This window comes from Talpa europaea (assembly GCF_964194135.1).
Source record: "Talpa europaea genome assembly, chromosome: 3".
NCBI classification, from domain to species: Eukaryota; Metazoa; Chordata; class Mammalia; order Eulipotyphla; family Talpidae; genus Talpa; species Talpa europaea.
In genome coordinates, this window is record NC_140069.1 from 82,950,806 (window position 1) to 82,975,666 (window position 24,861).

At 37.1% G+C, this 24,861-nt stretch overlaps 1 protein-coding gene across 1 annotated transcript in view; it reads left to right on the forward strand.

Moving 5' to 3' along the window:
* DYNC1I1 (dynein cytoplasmic 1 intermediate chain 1) overlaps window positions 1-24,861 on the forward strand; it is a gene marked incomplete at its 3' end in the record, with an annotated part of 330,357 nt that overhangs the window by 240,634 nt on the left and 64,862 nt on the right. The window contains exon 11 of the mRNA XM_084230581.1: window positions 24,416-24,562. Coding sequence (XP_084086707.1) covers window positions 24,416-24,562 — 147 coding nt within the window. The remainder of the gene's footprint in view (window positions 1-24,415; window positions 24,563-24,861) is intronic.

Consider the following 24,861-nt stretch of genomic DNA (forward strand, 5'->3'; position numbering starts at 1 on the left):
ACCCATATTCTTAACATATGTTTAATTTGAGTAACTCTCCTCCTTTAAAATACCTCTTGATTTTAAATCCACATCCTGATTTGCCCACTCTTGTTACCATTTTCTGCTGCCTGTTCTGAATTAATCCTTTGAGGTGGTCATTCCCCGGAAAGAAAAAAAGGAAAATGAGAAGAGAGATGCAAAGTTGGGAATGTGAATGAAAGAGAATAGGAGAAAGCAGAGAGAAGGGGATCATTAAGTACAGTCTGTTTTCACGAGCTAGGTTTTCTTTGAGCTGTGTAAGACAGGAGAGGTAGAGGAAGAAGAGATCTACAAGGGAAAGGCACTCAAAAGGTTATCCATTAATAGTCCTACTGAAGAATGAAAATCAAATTTTTGCAATGGAGCTCAATTTACAAAGATTATTTTGATTCTCTGTCGTACTTCATCTCAAAAAATTGATATAATCTAAAAAGTGGTTAAAATTATTAAAATAGTTTCCATAGTAGAAAAGTAAATGATTTTACTGTCAAAGTCAGTGTTTAAACTGAGATAATTTGAATTATATTTTATATAGTGATCATGTCACTGGGATGTCTAAACATTCTTTGTAAAAGTAATAATCCCCTTTTCTGATTTTTTTATCAACAGAAAACTGACTAAAGGTTAGAAATATTAGCCACCAATTGCTGTTATTTGTAAAATCTACAGAGAAAGGAGGAATTCTGAATTTAAATACATTCTCTAGCTTGGGAATATTAACCCTTAGAAGACCTTCTACATTTTTCTTAGCTGTATTTCCAGCTCAGAGAATCATGAATTGCATCAAATACTCAATTTGGAATCTATTTTAAAGTGAAATAGCTTTTAATATTTTATGCTGTCAAACAGAAAAAATATTGTGCTGCTTGATGTCATCAACTTCATTTCCCCTACATCACTGACTGGTTTGCAATGAGGGCATTTCAGTGTAAGCTGCATTTCTATAGGTCTCACCACATCTGCAATTTAGGCTTTCTGGGATCTTTAAATTCTTTTTTTCTGGGAACTCTAGAGGAGGTTGTAAGTGTGTTCATAAATACAGTCCAAAGACTGCCTGTGACATTAAAAGTAGCTTACTGAAAACACCAGTGCCCAGACTTCACTGCCTTCCCCGATGCCCAGCCCCCCAAGTACCCCAGACTGGCGACCTCCAGAATGAGCCTCATAACCATGTGCTACTTTCCATTGCTACAGAGCACTGATGCTGATCATGTGGCAGAACCTTAAACAGCCCAGTGACTTCTAGAACTGAAGTCAACCAGGTCAGAGTATAGTCCATAAAGATTACATGAACTTCTCCCCCAAATATGTATTATTTGCCTCAAGGAAGCCGAATAATGCATCTGGTACTTTACTTCTTCCAAAGGTCATTATTCATCAAGTGTTTATAATTTACCAATAGGACCCTACTGTAAATAGAGTTCCGGCGATCTGCTCCACTAGTTTGCTGTTTATGACGATCCAAACTAGGAATACTGCCTAGGGTCAAACCTCACAACCTGTTTAGTTTTACTTGATTTGAACTGTGGTGATCTTTACATCAATACCAGGACAGACTGTATTTTATCTAGAACAATTCAACATCCTTTTACTGTGCCTCGCTAGCTGTACCGTATTAGGTGTCAAGGCAACAATGAAGACTATGGTCTCTGTCTATCAGGAACTTATCCCTTTTCTCCTAGGCCAAGAGTAAAAATGAGTGATCTCAGGTAGATTGCAAGCTATAAAACTGCAACAATTATTGCATATTTTACCCATTTCTGTGTCACCTGATTTAAGAAGTATGAAAAGTTGAAAATGGAGTGGAGCTAGGGATGGTTAGGTTAGTTTGTGGAAAAGGCCATTGGAGGAAATCTGTGCTAGCTGTGCTAGGAGGGAGGCGACCTCACATGAAGAATACCTACCTCCTACCTCAAGACCCTGCAAATGGTTTGGGGATGGTTGGTGAACCACAGGTATTCCTAAAGCTGGTTCCTATTAGGCAGGGAAAACTAGAAGCTTTGCTTTTCCTCATCCTTGCTGTGGAATGAAACCAATAAAGTCAGTTACTATTTAGACAAGTGAGTGAGTGCTGTTCATTTGGGAGAAAATGTTCCTGGGGAGGCACTGACCAATAGAGGCCTCTGACGGGTGTTTTGGGCTGGGGGGAAAGCCCAGCTAGAGGGTCATCAAGTAATGCAAGAATCAATGGCAACTCTGTTAACATCATTAAGTAAAATCCACCTACATGAAAATCATAAGAAAAACCTAAACTTTGCACATAAATATTTTTTGTCATTCTACAAATAACACATGTAGTTCCATGTTTGACACAATGACTATCTACACAAGACTGAATTCTATAGAAGAAAAATACCTAAGAGAAGTTTGTATTGCCAGATGCTTGGCATCATGTAGTAAAAACAGTTTGAATATGTTTTAAAATGGTCTTCCAGATGTGTGACAACTTGTAGCTAGCTACAGTCTTTGCCACAGAGGGGAGGTAAAAAATAAAGATGGTTATTCAAAATTTTATTCCTTTCCTGGTTTGACTGCATTGGGGAAAAAAGTACTTTAATTTTTATTTTGCCTTTTGATTAATTACTTTAACTCTGAATCTGACTCAACAATACAGACAGATAAAAACTTTTCACAGTACCTCCTATTTACCAAAATGAAAAATATTATTACCACCAAGTTCTGACATTTTTTGGCTCAGAAGTATTTATTTATTTATCTATCTATTTATTGTGGGACCCTCGCCGGCAGCCGGGGAACGAACCAGTGCTGCAGAGGCTGCGGGCAGCCTCGCAGCCCAGCGCTCAACTGCTGCGCCACCAGGGGAGGCCCCAGAAGTAATTATTTAGAGATTCAATTTCATCTTATGTTTATTTGCCATGCAATCCTTAATATTAAATATTATTAATTACATATACATCAATTTACCCAGTTTCTTTTCTTTTTAAGGCTCATGTTCAAGAATATGGAATTAAATAAAGAAAAAAATCAGGTAATAGAGATGTTTACCTTCATACTAGATTTTCCCATAGAAATCACATTCTTCACTGAGAGTTATGGGCTGTGTTAAAATCATCTCAGGAGGTTCATCTGTGCAAACAGTAGGTGCTAAATACTTAACAGCCTACTAGAACAGCAGGAAAAATGGCTCATGAAAATTTACATCTTGCGAATCTTGCAAATTACTTCTTCTAGACTCCAGAGAGATATTCTGTCTGAACTTAAAATAATCAGTAACTAAAGCCATGGGCTTTGTTCTTGACATTATAGGGTATTATCGCCAGTTTTAAAAGAAGAAAATATCTAGGGTACCAAATTCTGAAGTGTTGCTGCGTGTCAGTCTAGTTCTCAATACGTATCTCTTTGTGTCAGGATATTTAAGTGCAGTATTCAATTAATTCCCAAGTATTCCCAATTTCTCTTTGACACTAGTTATAGATGCTATATTGACAGAACTGGCATGGATAGAACTGGCACGTCTATTCATAATATCCCTTTCTGAAAGTTACAATTAAAGATAAGCCAGGGTTCTAGTAATTATTTTGACTAAAAACTGGTAGAGCTTTGCCAAAGTGACACAGACTATCAAGCATAATATTTCAATTGTTTCAAAATAATTGAAAAAATTCTAAATGAAAATATGTAATTATCTATTATTAAGGTTCTTGTTTACTGCCTATGAAAACCACACCAAAATATTACCTGCATTGGTGGGAAAAGGGTTGGGGGCAGTTGGAGATAGTTATTGTATTTTTTTAAGTAAATAACAAATTGGATTTAATAATCAGAGTAAATACTGCGAGGGATTATTATACCGTTTTATAATCAAAATACTAAAATTCCAGTAGAAAATGGTCAAGAATACACCCAATTTACAGAAGAAAAAATGGCTAGCAAGCATATTTTAAGTGTTCTGTATTTTTATTGCCATGGAGACAAATTCCAAAGTTTTGACAGAAGGTGTATGGATTTTTGATTGTCATGATGGTTAGTAGTGCCTCCAGAGGGAGCGTGTTTCAGTGATTGTAACTTAGATTCGAAAGATTTGTTTTGGAGGGAGAAGGTATGTGACTCAGAGGTTGTTAATAATGGCAGAATTTGAGTTTTTGCTGGTAGAATTCCAATATGCTCTGTGCATCTTTATTACTACTTGAAGAGTACCACTCCCTCTGTTTTGTTTGTTAATCTGTTTGAAAAATGGTAATTGGAGAAAGGAGAATTAGTATGAAATGGGATGCAAGGGAAGTGGAAAGGAGTCTCTATTCTGGCTAAATCTCTGTCTCTAATTTGGTTAGGAAAATTTATCACAACAGATTATATTCTCTCTACGTGGCCAAAGAGAGTAGACTAAAACCAGAGTGCATTCTTTAAGCCAAAACAGGATCAGATGAATATGACCTAGAATGAATATGAAGGCTGTATGTCTGGGAGGGATCAGGAGTATACATCACATAGACACACAGGACCATGACTTTGTCTAGCGGTAGAACATGGGAATTCGTTAAACTTACAAGTAATTCAATGGGTTTAGCCTCCTGTTTCCTCAAAATATTTACAAGTTGATCAAAAATTTACTGAACACTGTAGACAGAATAATGACCACCCAAAGATGTCTGGTTCCCAATATCAGGACCTTGTGAATATGTCAAATTACATGGGGGGGGGGGAAGGATTTCTCAACTGTGATTAAGGATCTTGAGAAGATTATCCTGGGGGGGTCCTTATATGAGAAAGGGAGAACCACGTAGAAGGAAATGTGACAATGGAAGCAGAATCAGAATGATGTGACATGAGCAAGACTCAACCAGCCACCGCTGCTTTGAAGTTGAAAGGCAGCTATAAGCCAAGAAATGATGCTGGTCTCAGGAAGCTGAAGAGAAGACCAGGAAAAGAGAAAAAAGAAGTACCACTTTTGTCCTTGTGATGTTTACAAGTGCAACATACCCATTTTATTTTGCATGATTTTCACAAAAAAATTAATCAGTCTGGAGCACCATCTTACAGATCTTTATATGACAACATCTAGATTTTATGAAAGGAGTGGGGCGGGATCCCTGCCCCTACTACACAAATGTTGTGTGTTACCCTAGAGACTGCTATCCTCTGACAAGCACAGGAAATCACCTAATACCAACCCAAGAGTCTATAGAATATAGTCCTACTTTTGTACTCTGAAGAGCTGGAGCTACCTAAAGCCATTAAATGAAAGGAAGGTGGCCTTTTCTCTAGGGCAGTGTTTCTTTTATATATATATATATATATATATATATATATATATATATATATATATATATAATTTATTTATTTGTTTGTTTATTTATATTTTCAGCATTGTTCATTTTTGTACAATGTTTGCTTTCTCCTCTCAGGTGTAGTACCCATAGAATTCCCACCACCAATTCACCTGTGCGCTATCATCATAGTCCCTTGTGTTTTTCCCTCCCCTGTTTTGATCCCTCTCCTTCCTCCTCTCCTGCAGAATGTCTCTGATTAACTTGTCTATTATTTTTTTTAATTTATTGTTATTATTTTCTCCTGATTCCATATTTGGTTCCCCTATATTTCTCCTATAAATGAAACCATCTGATATTTTTCTTTTTCCTTCTGACATTTCACTGAGCATAATCTCTTCTAGCTCCATCCATGTTGCTGTGAACGGCATGAGCTTATCTTTTTGACTGCTGAGTAATATTCCACTGTGTATATGTACCACATTTCTTGATCCAGTCATCTTTTTTGGGCATTTGTGTTGTTTCCATATCTTACCTATTATAAATAGTGTTGCAATAAACACAGGGGTGCAGGTATCCTTTTGAATTAATGTTTTTGTGTCCTTTGGGTAGGTAGATTCCTAGGAGTGGAACTGCTGCATCATATGGTAGCTACATTTTTAGTAGTTTCAGGAACCTCCAGATAGCTTTCCATAGTGGCTGTACCAGTGTGCATTCCCACCAGCAGTGCAGAAGAGTTTCTTTTTCTCCACATCCTCACCAACGTTTGTTGTAGCTAGTTTTTTTAATATGTGTCATTCTCATTGGTGTAAGGTGGTGTCTCATCATGGTTTTGATTTGCATTTCCCCGATTACAAGGGATGTTGGAACATTTTTTCATATACCTTCTGACCATTTGCATTTCCTTTTTGGAGAAGTCTTTTTTAAAAAGCACAGCGTTTCGTAATACAAATGCAGAAACTGCATCCTACCAGAGTTATGTCATATGATCGAAGTCACAGAACTACAGTAACAGTCCCCTGCTAAAACTTGAGTTTTCTGACTCCATTTTCATTTTCTATTCATTTTTCCTACAGACACTAGGGTGGTTGAATCCATATGCTTTTTCAGAATCTGAAATAGGAATCATGTTCATTTCACTAACCTACTTCCCAGCACACCAAACCAAGTACATTACAAGAGGAAATGAACACGTAAAGAAACCCTTTGAAAACTACAGGAGCCATGTTAGTTCTCTTGCCCTATTACTTGGCTGGTCTCACTGTTGGTGTCACTTTCAAGTGTGGGGCTTGATTTACTAGGACAGCCAACAACTGTGGATCTAATCAAATGGGTCTTGAAGCACATACCTTTCTGTGTGGGAGAGCTAGCTATAAGAAATATTTTTAAGTTTTGGAATGATCTGACAGGAATAAGGCAAAAATATTCAAAGGGAGTGGAAAAATCAAATGTTGGGTTCTTGTTTTACAGGTCTGTTATAGTCACTTTGTGAGTATTGCAGACAATTCATTATAATTTATCACACTGATACTCTAGATTGGATAAAGCCCAAACACAACTGAGTTAGATGCAGATTAGATTACTTCTTACTTATAAGAGGAGGGTGGTCTCACCAGAGGAGGATGGAGTTCATTAGCAGGCTGAGAAATTTTTCTTAACTCTTCATTATCTGGTTTCATATTGTTCCTGCTGCCCCAGTAACACTGGGTATCTTTCCTTTTTCAACTCTTGGAGAAGTAAGTACAGTGGAGACTCTCGTGAATCTCAATAGCCATCAGTTCCAAAGACAAAATGCTCATCATCAGAAGTCTATAAACAAAACTCAAAATACTGTGAAAACTCTTACTTTTTACATAAAAGCATTTTTCCCCCCTAGGAAAAAGGAGAAATAAATTTTCCTGTGTATTTTTATTTAGATCTACACAAGGAAAAATATTCCATACCTGTGTGATAACTGACACACATGTTGGCTATATATTAACATAGGCGTTTAGGAATTTATGGTCACATTTCTTCTAATCGACCAGCTCATATCATTTAATGAAGGGCGATGTGGTTTAGGACAGGATTCTATAGACAGATGGTTTTTAACATGCCTCCAGATTCTTTATCCAGAACCAGGAGCTTCAAACTTCATGTAAATGGCCTTAAATTTGTGCATGCTAAGTCTAATGAGATAGGGTTTTCCCCTGGGGGACAAAGGGACAGAGCAAAATCACTCAAGTGCTATAAATTTAATCATTTGATCCCAAAGGAATTTTTAGTCTTACATTTTTATTTGTCTCTGAGGTGTTTATTATTTTGTCCTTTTAAAAAGTAACTCAGGTTGAACACTGGAGAATTTGATACCCATTTATCCATTGCTCTTCTAAGTAGACATAAATGTTATGTTAACAGGGGATTTATCTCAGCTTAGAAATGAACCACCACGGTGTATTTCTATCTCTGGTCCCCAGAAAAGGGGGAGGTTCCCTGTTACATTTCCACACTCTGTCTTTGGGTCTCTTGTTAAACATCAAAGAATCTTCAGTGGAAAGAGCAATGGTGTAGGAACTGGGGAATGAGTGGGACTTGGGGTTGGGTGACAATCACAAAAATCAGTTTACCCTTGTCTCTTGCTTCAATCTTGTAGCAAGCACTTAAAACCAATTTCTTCTAGTCTCTTTCAGTACTTCAAAGTAGCAGTTTATCAATAGAACCACCAAGTAGACACAGTCTTCAGAGGTCATCTGGTTCATCTCTGTGCCTTAGGCATTAGCATATCTAAGTAATTCCAGACAGATAAAAAGAGACAAAGATAGTGTGTGCCTTTGGCCCTCATTACTAGTTGCTTTATTGGCTGTAGGACCTCACCTTCCATTTGCTTCACTGAGATCTCTATTCAGCAGTTTTAATGTGAGGGAGGACCCTTGCCGAATTTATTTTCTTGCTAAATGTAGGATAACTCAACTGGTTCCAGGCACTGTCACAGCTGGCAAAACCACCATATAACTAAAAAAGAAAAAAGAAACCAAAAACACACACACACACAAAAACCCCACCATATGAAGAACCTATACATCTACACATAGTGGAACACTTCAGGGTTGTTGTTTTTTTTTTAATGGTCCCCCTATAATTTCTGACCTAACCTAAATGGTTTGGTAATGATCTAATGTGGGATATTATATGATTCTTTGGGTGGATCCTACAAATGTAGATTTTTTTATCAGTAGGAGGTTGTTGAGTGAAAGAGAGAGAATGCATTCCCTTTCACCTTTTTCTACCACCTCAAACACAAAATTGAATCCTACAAATTCAGAAAGAAATTGATCATAAAGCAAGACATAGATTGTTGGTACAATTATTTTTAGTTATTCTTGCTAATACAACAGTTCAGAATTGGATTAGCCTATTTATTATTGTGTTTGCAAAAAAGTGCTTTATAACTAAATTCTTTTACTGGAATCTATATCTGAAAGTCATTATTGTCTTTTTTGCACATAGACTAAGAAAGCTGGCTCTTTCTTTACAAAGCTTACTTCAACAAAGGTGGGGGGCAGGCAAGCAGGGGAAAAGGATTTTATTTGTAAATGCTCTGTCCCCTTTGCAAGGAGTTTTAAAAGTAATTTTTAAAAAATAAATTTAATTTTAAAAGTACTTTAAAAAAATAAATTTAATTTGTGGCTACACTTCAAGTAAGATGGCTTGATGGTAAAAGTGGAGCAATCCCAGTACTGGATTTAGAGAAGTCGTGTGGCTGGATCCTTTAGCATCACTTTCATGTGGTTGTGTGAGCCATTCTCAGAAACCCCAAGCATTTTTGAAGATACAAAACTGGAGACAAACATAATTTTTCCCTCCCTTTTGCTATTAATCCTTCATGTTTTAACAGGCACTAAAGTTAATGCTGCCTACACTCTTTCCTGTTAAATTGGAACTTTTTCTTCTCGCTTGAATAAAGTAATCTGTTCTTTCTAGTTGATACTCCCAGAAATCTAAGGGGAGGATGTCAACACATGCCATATCCAAATATCAACTTCCTTTTTTTGATTAAGCAAGATTTAGACATTTGATTTAAAGAAAGTTGGTGCTTTTTAACATGTAAAACAATCCATATATTTATATATGCATGTATACATACATATGTAGGGAGGGGGATATATATACACATGCTTATATACCTGTGTGTATGCACTCACAGACATGTCAAAATATTTTGTAAAACCTAAAATGATCTTTGTCTAGACCTAATCATCAAGAAAAAATATCTAACTCAAATTGAGGAACATTTCACGAATACCTGTCTAGTACTCTTCAAGACAGTTAAGGGGCATAAGAAACTGTCACAGCCTAGAGAAATCCTAATGAGACATGATGACTGATGGAACATGGTGTCTCAGATGGGATTCTGGAGCAGGAAAAGGACATTGGGTAAAAACTAAGAATCTCTGAAAAGAGTTTGAGTTCAACAATCCTATATCAACACTGGTTCATTAGTTATAACAGATGTACTATACAAATGTAACCTTAGGGAAGCAGTTAGAAATAGGGAAAATAGGGTGTGAAGTGTATGGGAACTGTATTGTCTTTATAACTTTTCTGTAAGTCTAAAACCAGTATTAAAAGTTAATCAAAATTTATCAAAAATAAATTTTCTACCATTTCTTTACAGAACTCTTGCAAGATGTTGATGATTGAAATAGGGGAGCACTTTTCCTTTCATAAGCAGTTTCTAATGGAAACAAACTTTCCTACACAAGGAAAGAGGCTGCTTTGCAATGTAGTAGACAGTTGGTCACATCTTGTCTGACACCAGGCACAAGAAAGGTTTCCAGCAAGCAGAGTGGTTGATGGTCTGTGCAGTTACTTTCGAAGGATGGCTCTGCATTTGTAAGAACTTGCTACCAAGATTCCCCATCTTGCTGATGGGTAGTCGTGTGAAGGGGTCATTTCAAACATATATATACATATATACAGTTTCCATCCAAATGAGACTAATATTCTATATATAAACATAGATGCATATAATTGTATAGACATATATATACACATACATATATAAATAGATACACACACACACATACAACATTGGTTCTGTTTCTCTGAAGAACCTTGGTTAAATAACCAGGGATCCTTAGAAGAGCTTCATAATACTTTTGCTGTGCCCACTTCTTCCTCTTCCTCCCATCTTGTGAGGCATCAAAGCTCTTTCTCTTTTTCACCTGCCTAAAACTGGTCATACATTCTACAGTAAGATCAGTTTAAGAGAATTAACTTAATCACAGAAGTTAGTTACTATAGTGATATGCAACAATTTAGGTTTCATTAGATTTTCTAATTGTGTCCTTTATGATTTTTAAGGGTCATCTATCTGAACTACTTATCATCTATCTCTGAGTCGCCCAATCATGATTTTCTCTTAGTATCTTTTCACTTGTGTGTGAGTAAGTAGCTTTGATTTGATACCTAGAGTCTTGGAGTGTTCATGGTCTTTTCCACATTTAATCAACTCTAAAGATTAAAAGTATTAGAATTCTCACTTTTCTCAGTGAAAATACTACATCAGGTTTAGAACCCACATCTGCTTCTGGTCAACAAATGAAGTGAAGAGAGTAGTAGGAATTTGAAGCATACAGAGATATTTTATTTTTTTGATTTTTTTTTTATTTTTTTTATTTTATTTTATTTTATTTTTTTAGATAATAAATTTTATTGTTATATTCCCCATAAATTGCAGCCCCCCCATTCTGACCCCAATCCCTCCCCTCCCGCCCCCGCCCCCCAAAAGTGTCTATGGTTCATAGTTTTTTGTTGATTTTGATTTTCACTTTCTTATAGTTATTCATTTTCCTGGTCCCTTATTTAAGTTTTCTAGATTCCTGCTATGAGTGAGACCATCCGGTATTTTTCTTTTTCTTTTTGGCTTATTTCGCTGAGCATGATCCCTTCCAGCGCCATCCATGTTGCTGCAAATTGCATGTGTTTATCTTTTTTGAATGCTGAGTAATATTCCATGGTATATATGTACCACATCTTCTTGATCCAGTCATCTATTTTTGGGCATTTGGGTTGTTTCCAAAGCTTAGCTATTGTAAACAGTGCTGCTATAAACATAGGGGTGCAGGTGTTCTTTGGAATTGAAGTTTCTGTGTCCTTTGGGTAAATACCTAGGAGTGGAATTGCTGGATCATATGGAAGCTCTATGTTTAGTAGGTCCAGAAATCTCCACACAGCTCTCCACAGTGGTTGGACCAGTTTGCACTCCCACCAACAGTGCAGGAGAGTTCCTTTTTCTCCACACCCTCGCCAACATTTGTTGTTGCTAGTTTTTTTAATATGTGCCATTCTCACTGGTGTAAGATGGTATCTCATGGTAGTTTTGATTTGCATTTCCCTGATGATAAGTGATGTTGAACATTTTTTCATATGCCTGTTGGCCATTTGCATTTCCTCTTCAGAGAAGTTTCTTTTTAGCTCTTCTGCCCATTTTTTGACTGGATTATTTTCTTTGTTGTTGTTGAGTCTCATCAGCTCTTTGCAGATTTTTGTGATCAGTCCTTTATCATTAGTGTTGGGTGCAAAAATGTTCTCCCAGTTGGTGGGCTTTCTCTTTGTTTTTGTTATTGTCTCTTTTGCTGTGCAGAAGCTCTTTAATTTGATGTAGTCCCAGCTGTTTATCTTTGCCTTCACTATCACTGCTTTGGGTGATGTGTCTGTAAAGATGTCTTTGATGTGCAAATCACGTAGTGTTTCGCCTATATTTCCTTCTATATATTTTATGGTTTCAGATCTTATGTCTAGTTCTTTAATCCATTTTGAGTTGATTTTTGTGTATGGTGTGAGGTAGTGGTCAAGCTTCATTCTTTTGCATGTAGCGACCCAGTTTTCCCAGCACCATTTATTGAACAAACTTTCTTTGCTCCAATGCATAGTCTTTGCTCCTTTGTCAAAGATTAGTTGACCATAAATCTGTGGGTTTATTTCTGGATTTTCTATTCAATTCCATTGGTCTGTATGTCTGTTCTTGTTCCAATACCATGCAGTTTTGATGATTATGGCTTTGTAGTATAGTTTGAAGTCTGGGAGTGTGATGCCTCCATTCCCTTCTTTTTTTTTTTCAGGAGAGCTTTGGCTATTCGGGGTTTTTTGTGATTCCATATGAATTTCATCAATAATTGTTCTATTTCTTTGAAGAATGACATTGAAATTTTGATTGGAATAGCATTGAATCTGTATATTGCTTTTGGAAGGATGGCCATTTTAATAATGTTTATTCTTCCAATCCATGAGCAGGGGATGTCTCTCCATTTCTTTGTGTCTTCTTCTATTTCTTTTAACAGTGTTTTATAGTTTTCTTTGTATAGGTCCTTTACCTCTTTTGTTAGATTTATTCCCAAATATTTGATTTTTTTTGTTTCAATAACAAAAGGAATGGTTTTTTTGATTTCTTCTTCAGATTTATTGTTTGTGTATAGGAAGGCTACTGACTTTTGCGTGTTGATTTTGTATCCTGCCACTTTACTGAACAGATTGATGAGTTGAATTAGCTTTTCTGTGGAGTTTTTGGGGTTCTCTATGTATAATATCATATTGTCTGCAAATAGTGATAGTTTGACTTCTTCTTTTCCTATTTGGATTCCTTGGATGTCTTTCTCTTGTCTTATTGCCCTGGCTAGGACTTCCAGTATTATATTGAAAAGCAGTGGTGAGAGTGGATATCCTTGTCTTGTTCCAGATCTTAATGGAATTGCTTTCAGCTTTTCACCATTGAGAATGATACTGGCTGTTGGCTTGTCATAGATGGCCTTTATGATGTTGAGGTATGTTCCTTGTATCCCAAGAATTTCTAGGGCTTTTATCATGAATGGGTGTTGCACTTTGTCGAAAGCTTTCTCAGCATCTATTGATATTATCATATGGTTTTTATATTTCTTTTTGTTGATGTGTTGGATAACGTTAATTGATTTTCGGATGTTAAACCATTCTTGTGTCCCTGGAATGAATCCTACTTGGTCGTGGTGAATTATCTTATGGATACATTGTTGGATTCTGATAGCTAAAATTTTATTGAGGATTTTTGCATCAGTGTTCATTAAGGAGATTGGCCTGTAGTTTTCCTTTTTTGTGTTGTCCTTGTTCGGTTTTGGTATTAGTGTAATGTTGGCTTCATAAAACGTGTTTGGTATTGTCCCTTCCTTCTCAATTTTTTGGAAGAGTTTGTGAAGGATAGGCACTAATTCGTCTCTGAATGTTTGGTAGAATTCATTTGTAAATCCATCAGGTCCTGGGCTTTTGTTTTTGGGGAGGTTTTTGATTACCATTTCAATTTCGCTAATTGTAATTGGTCTGTTTAGGTGTTCTATTTCTTCTTTATCTAGCTTTGGGTGATTGTAGAGTTGTAGGAATTTGTCCATCTCCTCTAGATTGTTAAACTTGTTTCCATATAACTGTTCATAGTATTTACTGATTATTCTTTTGATTTCTGCTGTGTCCGTTGTGATTTCTCCTCTTTCATTGATGATCCTGTTTATTTGTGCTTTCTCCCTTTTTTCCTTTGTGAGCCTGGCTAGGGGTTTGTCTATTTTATTGATTTTTTCAAAGAACCAGCTCTTGGTTTCATGATCTTTTGGATTGTTTTGTTAGTTTCAATTTCATTTATTTCTGCTTTGGTTTTTATTATTTCTTTTCTTCTACTGGTTTTGGGGTTTTTTTGTTGTTCTTTTTCTAGATCTTTGAGCTTCGAGATTAGGTTGTTTCTTTGCGTTCTTTCTTGTTTCTTGATGTGAGCTTCTATTGCTATATATTTTCCTCTTATTACTGCTTTTGCTGCATCCCATACATTTAGGATATTGGTGTCCTCCTTGTCGTTCAATTCAAAAAATTTTTTAATTTATTCTTTGATCTCCTCATTAGTCCAATGGTCTTCCAGTAGTGTGGTTTTTAATCTCCATGAGGTAGGAAAGTTCCTTGCCTTCTTTTTATGGTTTATTTCTAGTTTGATGCCTTCATGGTCAGAAAAGATGGTTGATCTGATTTCAATCTTGGTGTATCTGTTGATGTTTGTCTTGTGCCCCAGTATGTGATCGATCCTGGAGAATGATCCGTGTGCGCTTGAGAAAAATGTGTACTCTGTTTTTTTGGGGTTTAGTGTTCTATAGATGTCTGTTAAGCCCAATTGCTCTAGGTCCTTATTTAGAGCTTTGGTTTCTTTACTTATTTTTTGTCTTGTTGATCTATCCATTGTTGATAGTGGTGTGTTGAAGTCTCCCACTACGTATGTGTTTTCTCTGATGTCTGTTTTCAGAGAGGACAACAGTTGTCTGATATATTTTGGTGCTCCTTCGTTTGGTGAGTATATGTTAATGAGTTTTATTTGTTCTTGAAGTATTGTCCCCTTGATCATAATGTAGTGACCATTGGGGTCTCTTTTTATCTTTTTGAGTTTGAAATCTGTTTTATCTGATATAAGTATAGCTGTTCCTGCTTTCTTTTTTGGTCCATTTGCTTGTAGGATTGTTTTCCATCCTTTAACTTTGAGCCTATTTTTATCTTTTGTAGCTAAATGTGTTTCCTGGAGACAGCAAAAGGTTGGGTTTTGTTTCTTAATCCAGGCTGCAACTCTGTGTCTTTTTATTGAAGAGTTTAGTCCATGTACATTTAGAGTTAATATTGATATGTTAACATCTGTATTTGCCATTGTGTTTGTCTTTCCTTTGATTTTATTTATTTATTCTTTTAATAACTTTTTTTTTTTTTGGCCTTCTTTCATTGTTATTCGTCCCTCTGAGGTTCTGGCTTTAGGACTCCTTGTAGTATTTTTTGGAGTGGGGGTTTAGTTGCAATGAAATTCCGGAGTTTCTGTTTGTCTGGGAAGGTCCATATTCTTTCTTCAAAGAGGAAGGAGAGCTTTGCGGGATAGAGTATTCTTGGTTGGCATCTGTTTTCTTGGAGTCTGTTGACTATGTCCCTCCACTCTCTCCTTGCCCGTAGTGTTTCTTCGGAGAAGTCTGATGTCAGCCTGATTGGTTTTCCTTTGAATGTTATCTGTTTCTTCCTTCTTGCCAGCTTCATTATTTTTTCCTTGTCCTGGATTCTTGGGAGCTTTACTATTATGTGTCTTGCTGTATTTTTCCTTTCGTCGTGGAAGTTTGGTGTTCTTCTTGCTTCTTGTATATCAATTTTCAGCTCCTTCTTCACATTTGGGAAGTTCTCTTCAATTATCTCTTTGAATATTTTCTCTGTTCCTACATCTCTCTCCTCTCCTTCTGGTATTCCTATAACTCTTATATTTCCTTTCCTCATGGAGTCAGATAGTTCCCGAAGTCTTTCCTCGTTCTTTTTCCTTCGTACTTCTCTTTCCTTTTCTGTTTTGGTTCTTTTTATTTCTGTGTCTTCAAGATTACTTATTCGTTCTTCCATTTCATCTATTCTGCTTTCATTGCTTTTCCCAGAATTCTTTAGTTCTTCCATTAATTCTTTGATCTCCTGCATTTCTTTTACTTCCCTCTTTAGGGACTCAATTTCTTTCTTCTGACCATTGTTTTCCCTCTCTAGGGACTCAATTGCATTCTTCTGATCGTTGATGATTTTTCCTGAAGGGGTCATTTTTACCATAAATTGTTGGTATGTGTCGTGCATTTTAAGGCTCTATAGGCTCTCAGGTAAAAGGTAGGATGGGATGGACCTCAAAATATTCATTTTTGGTTACTTTTGAACTTTTTCCTAAACATAGGCCTTGCTTTTGTTTAACTTCTCAGTGTGACCATACAGCCCAAGATGATGGTATCACCTATGAATCTCCTATTTCTTAAGTATGCATGTTATTTCCTATTTCTTGAACTCTGAAGAATACTCCCCAGGTACTGTGTCTGTGTCGCTAAGTAGGAAGTCTCATTTGTTTGTTAAAGCACACAGGGGCACTCTTGTCTTTTCACAATAATTAACAGCAATTCACATAATTATTGGTGGGAGGGTAAACATTCATTTGAGAAGAATTTGTATTGAAATGACATTATTGGTATGGCTACATAGTGACGAGATGAAAACAGGGCATTTTCTCCCAAAGCAATGACAATAAACACAGAGCTTGTAAGTAGTGACCCAATTGGTTTCCAGCTGCTAACTGCGTGGTAGACTCCCATGAAGTGATTAATTGGTCTCAATCAGTTCTCAGTAGGAAGTTACCTACCTCATTGTAAATATCACCACAATTGTTATTAATTAGCTTGGTTGTCACCAGTAGCAACTGGTAGGCTAGGGGCTGAGTCAGGTGAGTGATCCCTACAACAGAAGTCCACTGGAGAGGGGACAATGCCATGGTCATTGTAGCAGACAGGAAGCTCCAGAGCCTTCTCTGCCATATGGAGATGCATGAGGTTTGCTCCATGATTACCACTCCCATGGCATGAAGTCAAAAGGGTGGTGCTCAGAGAGAGAGATTGTGCATCTCAAAGAGAAAATCTACCTGCATTCCACTGATGCAGGGTTTCAGGATATATTGGTTTAGAAGTTAGCCAGGCCATAGTTTAAATCTGCACTTTGCTACTCACTAGTAATTTGATCTTAAGCCAGTGGCTGTTAGCCTTGGCTTCCTAACCTGAAAAAAATGGAAGCAAAATTATCCAATAATGGGACTGATATAGCAATGTATATGACAGGTTTTGCATTTTGTAGGCACTCAAAACTCTGGAACACCCCTCTGAATGAATAACCATGAGCCCTGGTATGACAGTGATAATGTCATTAGTCCTCTTAATAATAAACAAGAAATCTCTCAGGTGTTCAGCTTCAGCATGGAGACCAATGTTAAAGAGAAGCTGGGACCTAAACCTTCATGACCATTGTCAATTTATTATTTTCTAAGAACCTAGTTATTTAAGAGAGGGGAAACAGGAACAGATGTAAAAACTGGCCAATAAAATTAAAGGAAATTAAGCAAAGGAATCTAGAAGAGGAACATATATTGTATCACGTGTGTCTCGGTTGGTCAGGTTGTGAAAATGGTGTGCAACCCCATGAGGGAAACAACTCAGATATGGCCTACAATGATGCAAAGGGAAACTCATACCACAGTGAATTCAGGCCATCCTCTACTCATTGTTTTAGAACTGGGTTTTCCAGATTTCTCAAATGTAGGGAGTAACTGGTTGCTTGCCAAATACAGACCACCATGCCTCTTCAAATCCTGATTGAGTAGATTCAGGCTAGGACCCAGAAACCTGTGTTTTTAATAAACTTTCCAAGTGCTTCTTATATTCAGGTAAGTTTGAGAACCACTGATTTAAAACAGTGTTTTTCATTTGACTGCACACTGGAATTTCCTGTGGAATTTTTTAACAATATTAATGGCTGGATTCTAACCCCCCCCCAAATTCTGATTTAATTGGTGTGTGATGTGACTTAAGCATCAAGGAACTTTTTAAAAGCTTCTCAGATAGTACTCATGTACAGGCAAATTTGGAGTAACATTGATTTAAAAAATAGCCAGAGAGGTTCAGGCACCAAATAATGATAAGTACTAATTAGATGTGAAGTAACATCACAGACAAGTAGGTGGCAGTTTTGATTCAAAGTGTGAAATAGGGTTTAAAAAAAAAAAAAGAAAAAGAAAGAATTTCACTTCAGAAAACTTCCTGAGATCATTATGCAAATTTTCCAAAAGCCCTAGACTTTTGCTGTATTCTAAAGTACTTCACTGAAAATACTACCAATGATAACTTAGAGTCTGAAGTCACCTAGACTGGCAGTGCTTGCAGTAGTATACATGTGAATAATAACAGGGCATGAATCTAATGTTGGCTTTCACTGCATAATTAGCTCAGATACTAACACTGCACAATTTCCTCTTCTTCCTCTACCTCATTACCCAAAGTCAGTAAGTTCCAGGACTTGGAATTCCCATCAAGAACAGAAACTACAACCAAGCTGCAATTCTGTGAAGCCAGATGTGACAATGTCCCAGATAGGAGGGGAAGGTGGTCAAATCTAAGGACTCAAATGAGTTCTGCTGTGGAAAAGATGCATTAACACTTCAAGGGGAGTTTCTCAATCTACATCATCAAGGCGGGACCAAGTACTACTAGTGGCATTGTTTAGGAAAGATTTGTTGATCAAAATTAGGAGCCTCTGGACCTTCATTGTCTCTGAGATGTTTCTTCAAATCACAAAGTAGTCATTTTTAATTTTATATGGGGGCATACTGTTTATCAGTCTTTAAATGGAATTACTTAATTCAAATCCTCCAATAACTGCAGGGAACAGAGACACCTTTATGCATTGCTAGAATGTAAAAGTCATGCAGTTATAAATAATATGCCACTTGATCAAAAAAATTAAAATAGAATATGATTTAGCAATGCCACTTATGGTATACATCCCAAAGAGTTGAAAACAGGGTGTTGAAGAGATATTTGAACCCTCATACTCATACGCAACTATTCACAATGGACAAAAGGTGGAAGCATCCCCAAGTATCCACTGACAGATGAATGATAAATGATAAGTGGCATATACAAACAATGGATTATTTGGTATTTAAAAAGGAAGAAAATTCTAATATATACTACAACATAGATGAACCTCTTTGACATTGTGCTACGTGAAATAGGTGGGTCACAAAAGGACAAATACTATAATTCCATTTAGATGATATGCCTAGTGTAATCAAATTCAGAGACAGAATGGAAAGTGGTGGATGTCAAGAGCTTACAAAGGATGGTCATAGGGCACTGGTGTTTAAGGACTATGGAATTTCAGTTGCGAAAGATGACAGTATTCTGGAGATGGATGATGGTGATAGCTGAAAATATGAATGTGCTTCATGCCACTGACCTCTATTGAGGTACATCTGACAAGCCAACTTTTATTTTAATTATAGCCACTGTAGTGGGTATGAAGTGGTATCTCATTGTGGTTTGCACACTAACTTTTATAGTCTCCGCAAGCAGCCCAAGACTAGGCAGATGACAGAGTCTCAGTACTGGTGGGCATGAAAATTCCAAGGAATTCTAAGAAAGGTCATCAGAATGAGTAGTTTCTAAGCTTTGGGAAATCAAATTTTAGAATCAGCTGCTTTTAATTTTCAATATAAATTGAGTCAAGTTGCAGGCAAGTGATTCAGTCTTTGCTCATGAACACCCCATTACTAATGGGGTGATTACTTTCAGTACATGGTCACTCCTCTTGGAATTTAGAAGAATGCCATGTGCACTCTGGGACAAGGACTTCCTCAAAGGAAAAAGAGAGATCTGAAGGAAAAAAGACCAGTTCCCTTCATCTCAATTAAAATTAAGTGCCCAACTTATGACTCATGTCTTGGCTTTCCCGCCTTCCCACCTTCCACATTGTCAGCTGCCTAGTGCTACATGATTGCCTATAAGAGGGGTTTTCGACAGCAATGTTCTCCAATTACACTTGTTTCCATTAACAAAAGAAATATATTTGTGGGTTTTTTAGGTACTTGCAGAAATATATACTAGCTCGCTAGTAGCCAGACACATCTGATCTGTCTGCCTTACAGCCCTCTGACAGTTAAGCATTTACTTTTAGGCAAATAAAATGTCAGCCACCATTAAACAGCATATGGCAACAATATGGCCATTCCCTCTGGGGATGAATCTCTTCCCAGAAGAGCTGGTACTTGAAATAGGAGATGCTTTTAAATGCACGACCTGTATCCCTCCCACCCAGGCTGGGAAGTGGGCACAGTGCCACACACAGAAGGACATGGGCAACCAGATCAAATGTGGACATAGGGGGTGAGTTGCCCAGCCAGCAATGACCAAAGGCTGTTGGCCCTAGGCATCTGGGTCTGTGGTTAAGGGGAAGTACCATCCCTAAGCTGGCCTGGATTAGCTCTACAAAATAAAAAACAGTCCCCCACAGCCTCTTACAGAGGGGTTGGGGCCATCCTGAGTGCAGTGGTGTGCAGTTGGCAAAGAGAGACATTCAAAGTGTTGTCTCCACCCCACCAGTCCCTGTGGAATTCCCATGATGAATGAGATAAAATAAATCACCTTGTCTCAAAATGGACAATGAGGGTGAGGGGCCCTGTGTAGTGGGCCAGCTTATGTACAAGTGGATGTGTGGCAGTGCGGCTGTGGAAAGACTACTTTTTCAGAAATGACCAGTAACCAGGCCAGTAGCCAAATTTTCTCAAGAGTTTCTGCACTTTTGAGCCTGTGGAAGACACCAGAAATTGTCAATGATGATGGCCTGATCCTCAAAACACAGTCTCTAAACATTGCTTGTCCTGATTTGGGGATGTTCCTGAATATGGGATGTTCATCCTATTGGAAAAGGTGATTACTCACGGAATGCCTACTGTTACTTGTGTTGAAACATAGCCACACTTACCAGTTTTACATCAAGCCTTTGACATGAGCTTACTACATTTCTAGACCCCTGGATGTTTTTGTTTTTGTTTTTGAATATGGCCATGTCAATGAAATCACTAGCCTTGTTAAAATAAATTTCAACAGCAATATCAAGAAAGCTTACTTTCATTAAAGTTAACATTGTTCAAAAATTCTGGCCAACCTTATTATTTTCCCCACTGTGTAAACTACTTAATTTGAATGGTTGAAGGCCATTTATTAGTTCTCAAAACAATTCTGAGGTGCTTAATGGTTTAAAAAAAAAAATACGTAAAAAGTTAAAGCTACAAAACTATCTATGCAGACATGTATTCTAGAGCCAAGAATAACCAGGTAGGGAAACTTCCTTTTTCCAATTAAGTTTGTCCAAATTGTATTAATCATATAATTTATCAATGATTTATAATGACACTGAATAGCTGAATAAATACAAACCATTAGATGCCTAGAGAAGCGATGATATTTTTAAACATCATTACTATTATTAATAGTATTTTCCATAAAATTTGTCTTCAGAAAATGTACTGTTGAAAATAAGCAACAATGCAAATCATATATTTTAATAGTGTCAATTTTTCAGAATGCTTTTTTACTCTTTACCAAATAAATGTAACTGACAGGATAGTAGATAAAATCCTTTGTTCTTGTTACTAACGGTCAGTAAATCCCATGATAACAGGCAACAACAACTAAATCAGTAGCTGTATGAAGGGCAGGAGCTTGCTGGGGTTTTTCTAAGATTGGGTGCTCTGAGAGGATTGATAAAAATTCCTCAAATTAGAATAGAAACTTTCATTGTCAGGGTTGGAGTTGGGAGACTGTTCCCACATGTCTAACGGTAGCTAAACATTTGGATGAAAATGAATTCAGTCGCTCACCCAAATGTTTGCCACCATTACATCAAACACTACACTACTTAAAAACATCTCAAGAAATGAATAACTTCTAAACTTTGTATCTAGATGATTGAGTTCATTCTGCTTTGGTATTTCCATATGAATGATAGTATGTCAGGTGCTAGTATGTCAGGTAAGGCATACCCTAGAGATATGCTTCAAACCCTTCTATATATTCTATTATACATAGAATAATTACTATAATTAATGTATTGAGCTTCAAAAAGTAAGCAAATCAATGAATCCTATAACTACTTCTCCATTTCTAATCTTCCAAATCTAAGAAAAAAATAAGTATGTCTACTCTTTCTCCTCATGGAAATACTGTAAAGATTGATTTGCAGCAAAACAAAGTAGACTTTGGTGGCAGAAATCTTGTGCTCCAAGATGTTATTCTTTTTTTGCACTAATTTGATGTTTTATCTAATGGAAATAGAATTCTGACTTCAAGATGGGGGCTTTGTGACATTTTAACTTTTTTTTAATGATTTAGTACTTTTTGGCACTGTGTGTTTGATGAATGAAGAGTGAAAAAACATATGAATGAAAAAAATCCACCGTGTAAGGTTGGATTCTAGTTGATTGCCAGATACATGTTTCAGTTTTGTAGAAATAACTCTGTTTATTTTTCTCTAGTAAGAAAAGCTTGGAGTAGTATTTGCTGGGATTTAACAGAAATACGGAAGCAATCAAGTGGTTGCATTCTGGATTTTTCAAAGTTAATGGCATTCCTTTATCCATATTGATTGGAGCTTTGGCTCAATTCAGTTGTCAATACCACCTGGATAATTTTAAGTCTTTCTGAAGCTTAAAAAAAAGTCTTCCAACATAGCTCAAGCAACATAAGAATTTCATCAATTGAAAACTAAGAAATGTTTCTGTGGGATGTGTAAAACAAGAAGCTGACCAGCATTATTTTCTTTTTCCTTAATTCAGTATCATTATTGAAAGTTATTCTTGAACTTTATGAAAACCATATTGGGGCACAAGCATGTTCACCATTGAATCATGTTCAAGGAATTGAAACTGAAAATGATTCCAACTAGGAAAACATGACATTGAAAAACAGTCTACATTCTTTATTCTACCTTAGAGTATATGAGACTGTTTCTGAGTAGACTGACAGTGGATCAGATTTTTTTTTAATAAATGCATGTTTAATTCATTGGGCATAAAGAAGTCATAATTTCTTTTCAATCACTTGTTTACTTTGTTGGATTATCAATGACAACTTTTGATCTCACTTTTTTTTTTTTTGCTCAGAAAGCATTATTTTCTCACCATTACCCACAGGAAAAAATCCAAGGCTCCATTCAAGGCTTTTGCTTTTCTGGCACAGTCTACCTTTTCAGTTACATTTTTAAATCTGTCTCTTCCATGCAAGCTCCTTCTCAGTCAAACCAGACTAGGCTGTTGACCAGCCTGCTTTGCTGCCTCCAAATCTTTCTTCACGTTATCCCATCTCTCAAGATTACCTGTTCCTTTTCCTCTCCACTGCTTTAAGTTTCACACATCCTTCAAGGAGCAATACATCCCTTTGATGAAGTCTTCATCCCACCCTTTCCAGCTGCCTCTTTTCTCCCCTCCCCTGCTTAAAACAAATCTTCCCACCATTCCTGTTGCCCCTCCCCTCTACACACATACACACACACAAATACACACATGCTCCTAGGATTTGGCCATGGCAGATATCACATTCAAGGCTGTCACTTGGGTGTACAATGTGTGCCCTGCCAAGAAGGTCTATCTCAAGGGACAATAGGGACAAACATCCATCTTATTCTCCACTTGCCAAGGCCTGCACCTGCCCACGTGACTGTGATAAAGCCCCTTTTTCTACTTCCTACAAAAGCACTGTACAGACCACCAGCCGTTCTGCTCACATATCCTTTGTATCCATGTGTTCATCCATGTGCATGGATTTTAGTTTCCTTTACCAGAGCACCAGTTTGTTGAGGGCAATGGTTACCTCTGTATACTCACTGTGCCTAATACAATGCCTTGCTTCTACCTAACAGCACTTATTGAATTTCATTGAAGGGAGGAAATGTATTTCTTAAAAACAATTGTTTTGCACATGAAGGTGAACATAGAAAGCACTACAGGAATCAAAATGGAGGTTTTTGTGGATGTAAGACGGCTGAGTTGTCTGATTTTAAGTATTTCATGGTTCTATCTCAGCTAAGCAGTTTCCTATAAAATGTAGTGCCCAGTAGTCTTTTATGGAACTTCAGAAACCACATTCATGATGCTATGACAGACCATGGCAGAGCTGGACTGAAATCCATTTCTGACTGTTTGTTAAAATAGGCAAAGAATAACATTAAGGATTGTCTGAAGTGGGCAGGATCAAGGTCAGTGAGGCAAGGGAATTTGGGGAGGAACCAGTTGGATCGGTCTGAGGTCAGTGCACTTCCTAGAAGTCTCCATTAAGCCAAAAACAAAAACAAAAGAAACACTCCATCTCAAAAGTTCTCAAAGCCTTGCCAACACTATACACATCATAACTTGATGTGGCCATGCCCTCAGAGTGAGGAGCTGCTTTGTAAAGACATCATGGTGAATTCATATAGTTCTGATGCAATTTTATCGATAAATGGAAATGTCCATAAACTAAGCTTTACAGACCACAAAACCATGATGTACATAGATAGGTTTTATGCCTATTTGATGACATATCCAAGACTTCAAATTTCAAATTTCAGGGGGTAACCACCAGCCAACCTCTCAAGGAAAAGTCCTGTATCTGTGCATAAAATTTCCAACTATCTTTGCACTTAACCATCCAGCTTTAAACTGCGTTTTGTTTTTCAGGATGTACTGAGTTTATGTGATGAACTGTTTTCTCTTCAGGGAAAAAACAAGCCTTCTCCAACTATTTCACAATACGTCTCTCTTCCCTTTACCCTCACAGTCCTCTGTGATGTCAGTCTGCTTTGCTCGTTTCCATCCCAACTTGGTGGTTGGTGGGACCTACTCGGGCCAGATCGTCCTGTGGGACAATCGCAGTCATCGAAGGACACCAGTGCAGCGGACACCCTTGTCGGCAGCTGCACACACAGTGAGTCAAGCTTTTGTCCCATCTCTGTTAAGTCACTTGAGCCCTGGAAGAGGGGTTAACTCAACTGAAAAAAGTACAGATGTCAGTAACTCTAGTTAGAAATATCTACTTTATAGTGATTGTTAACTTGACTGTGATTAAAAAAAAACTGGGAGACAAGCAGGTGAAAAAGCACTGAATTTAGAGAAATCTCTTAATAATCTGCAAGTTGTAAGTGCATAGAAAGGATCTTTTTGAATTTCCCAGAGGCCACCTTTGAGGATTGATTAAAACTTAAAAAGCACACAGAGAGATACTCT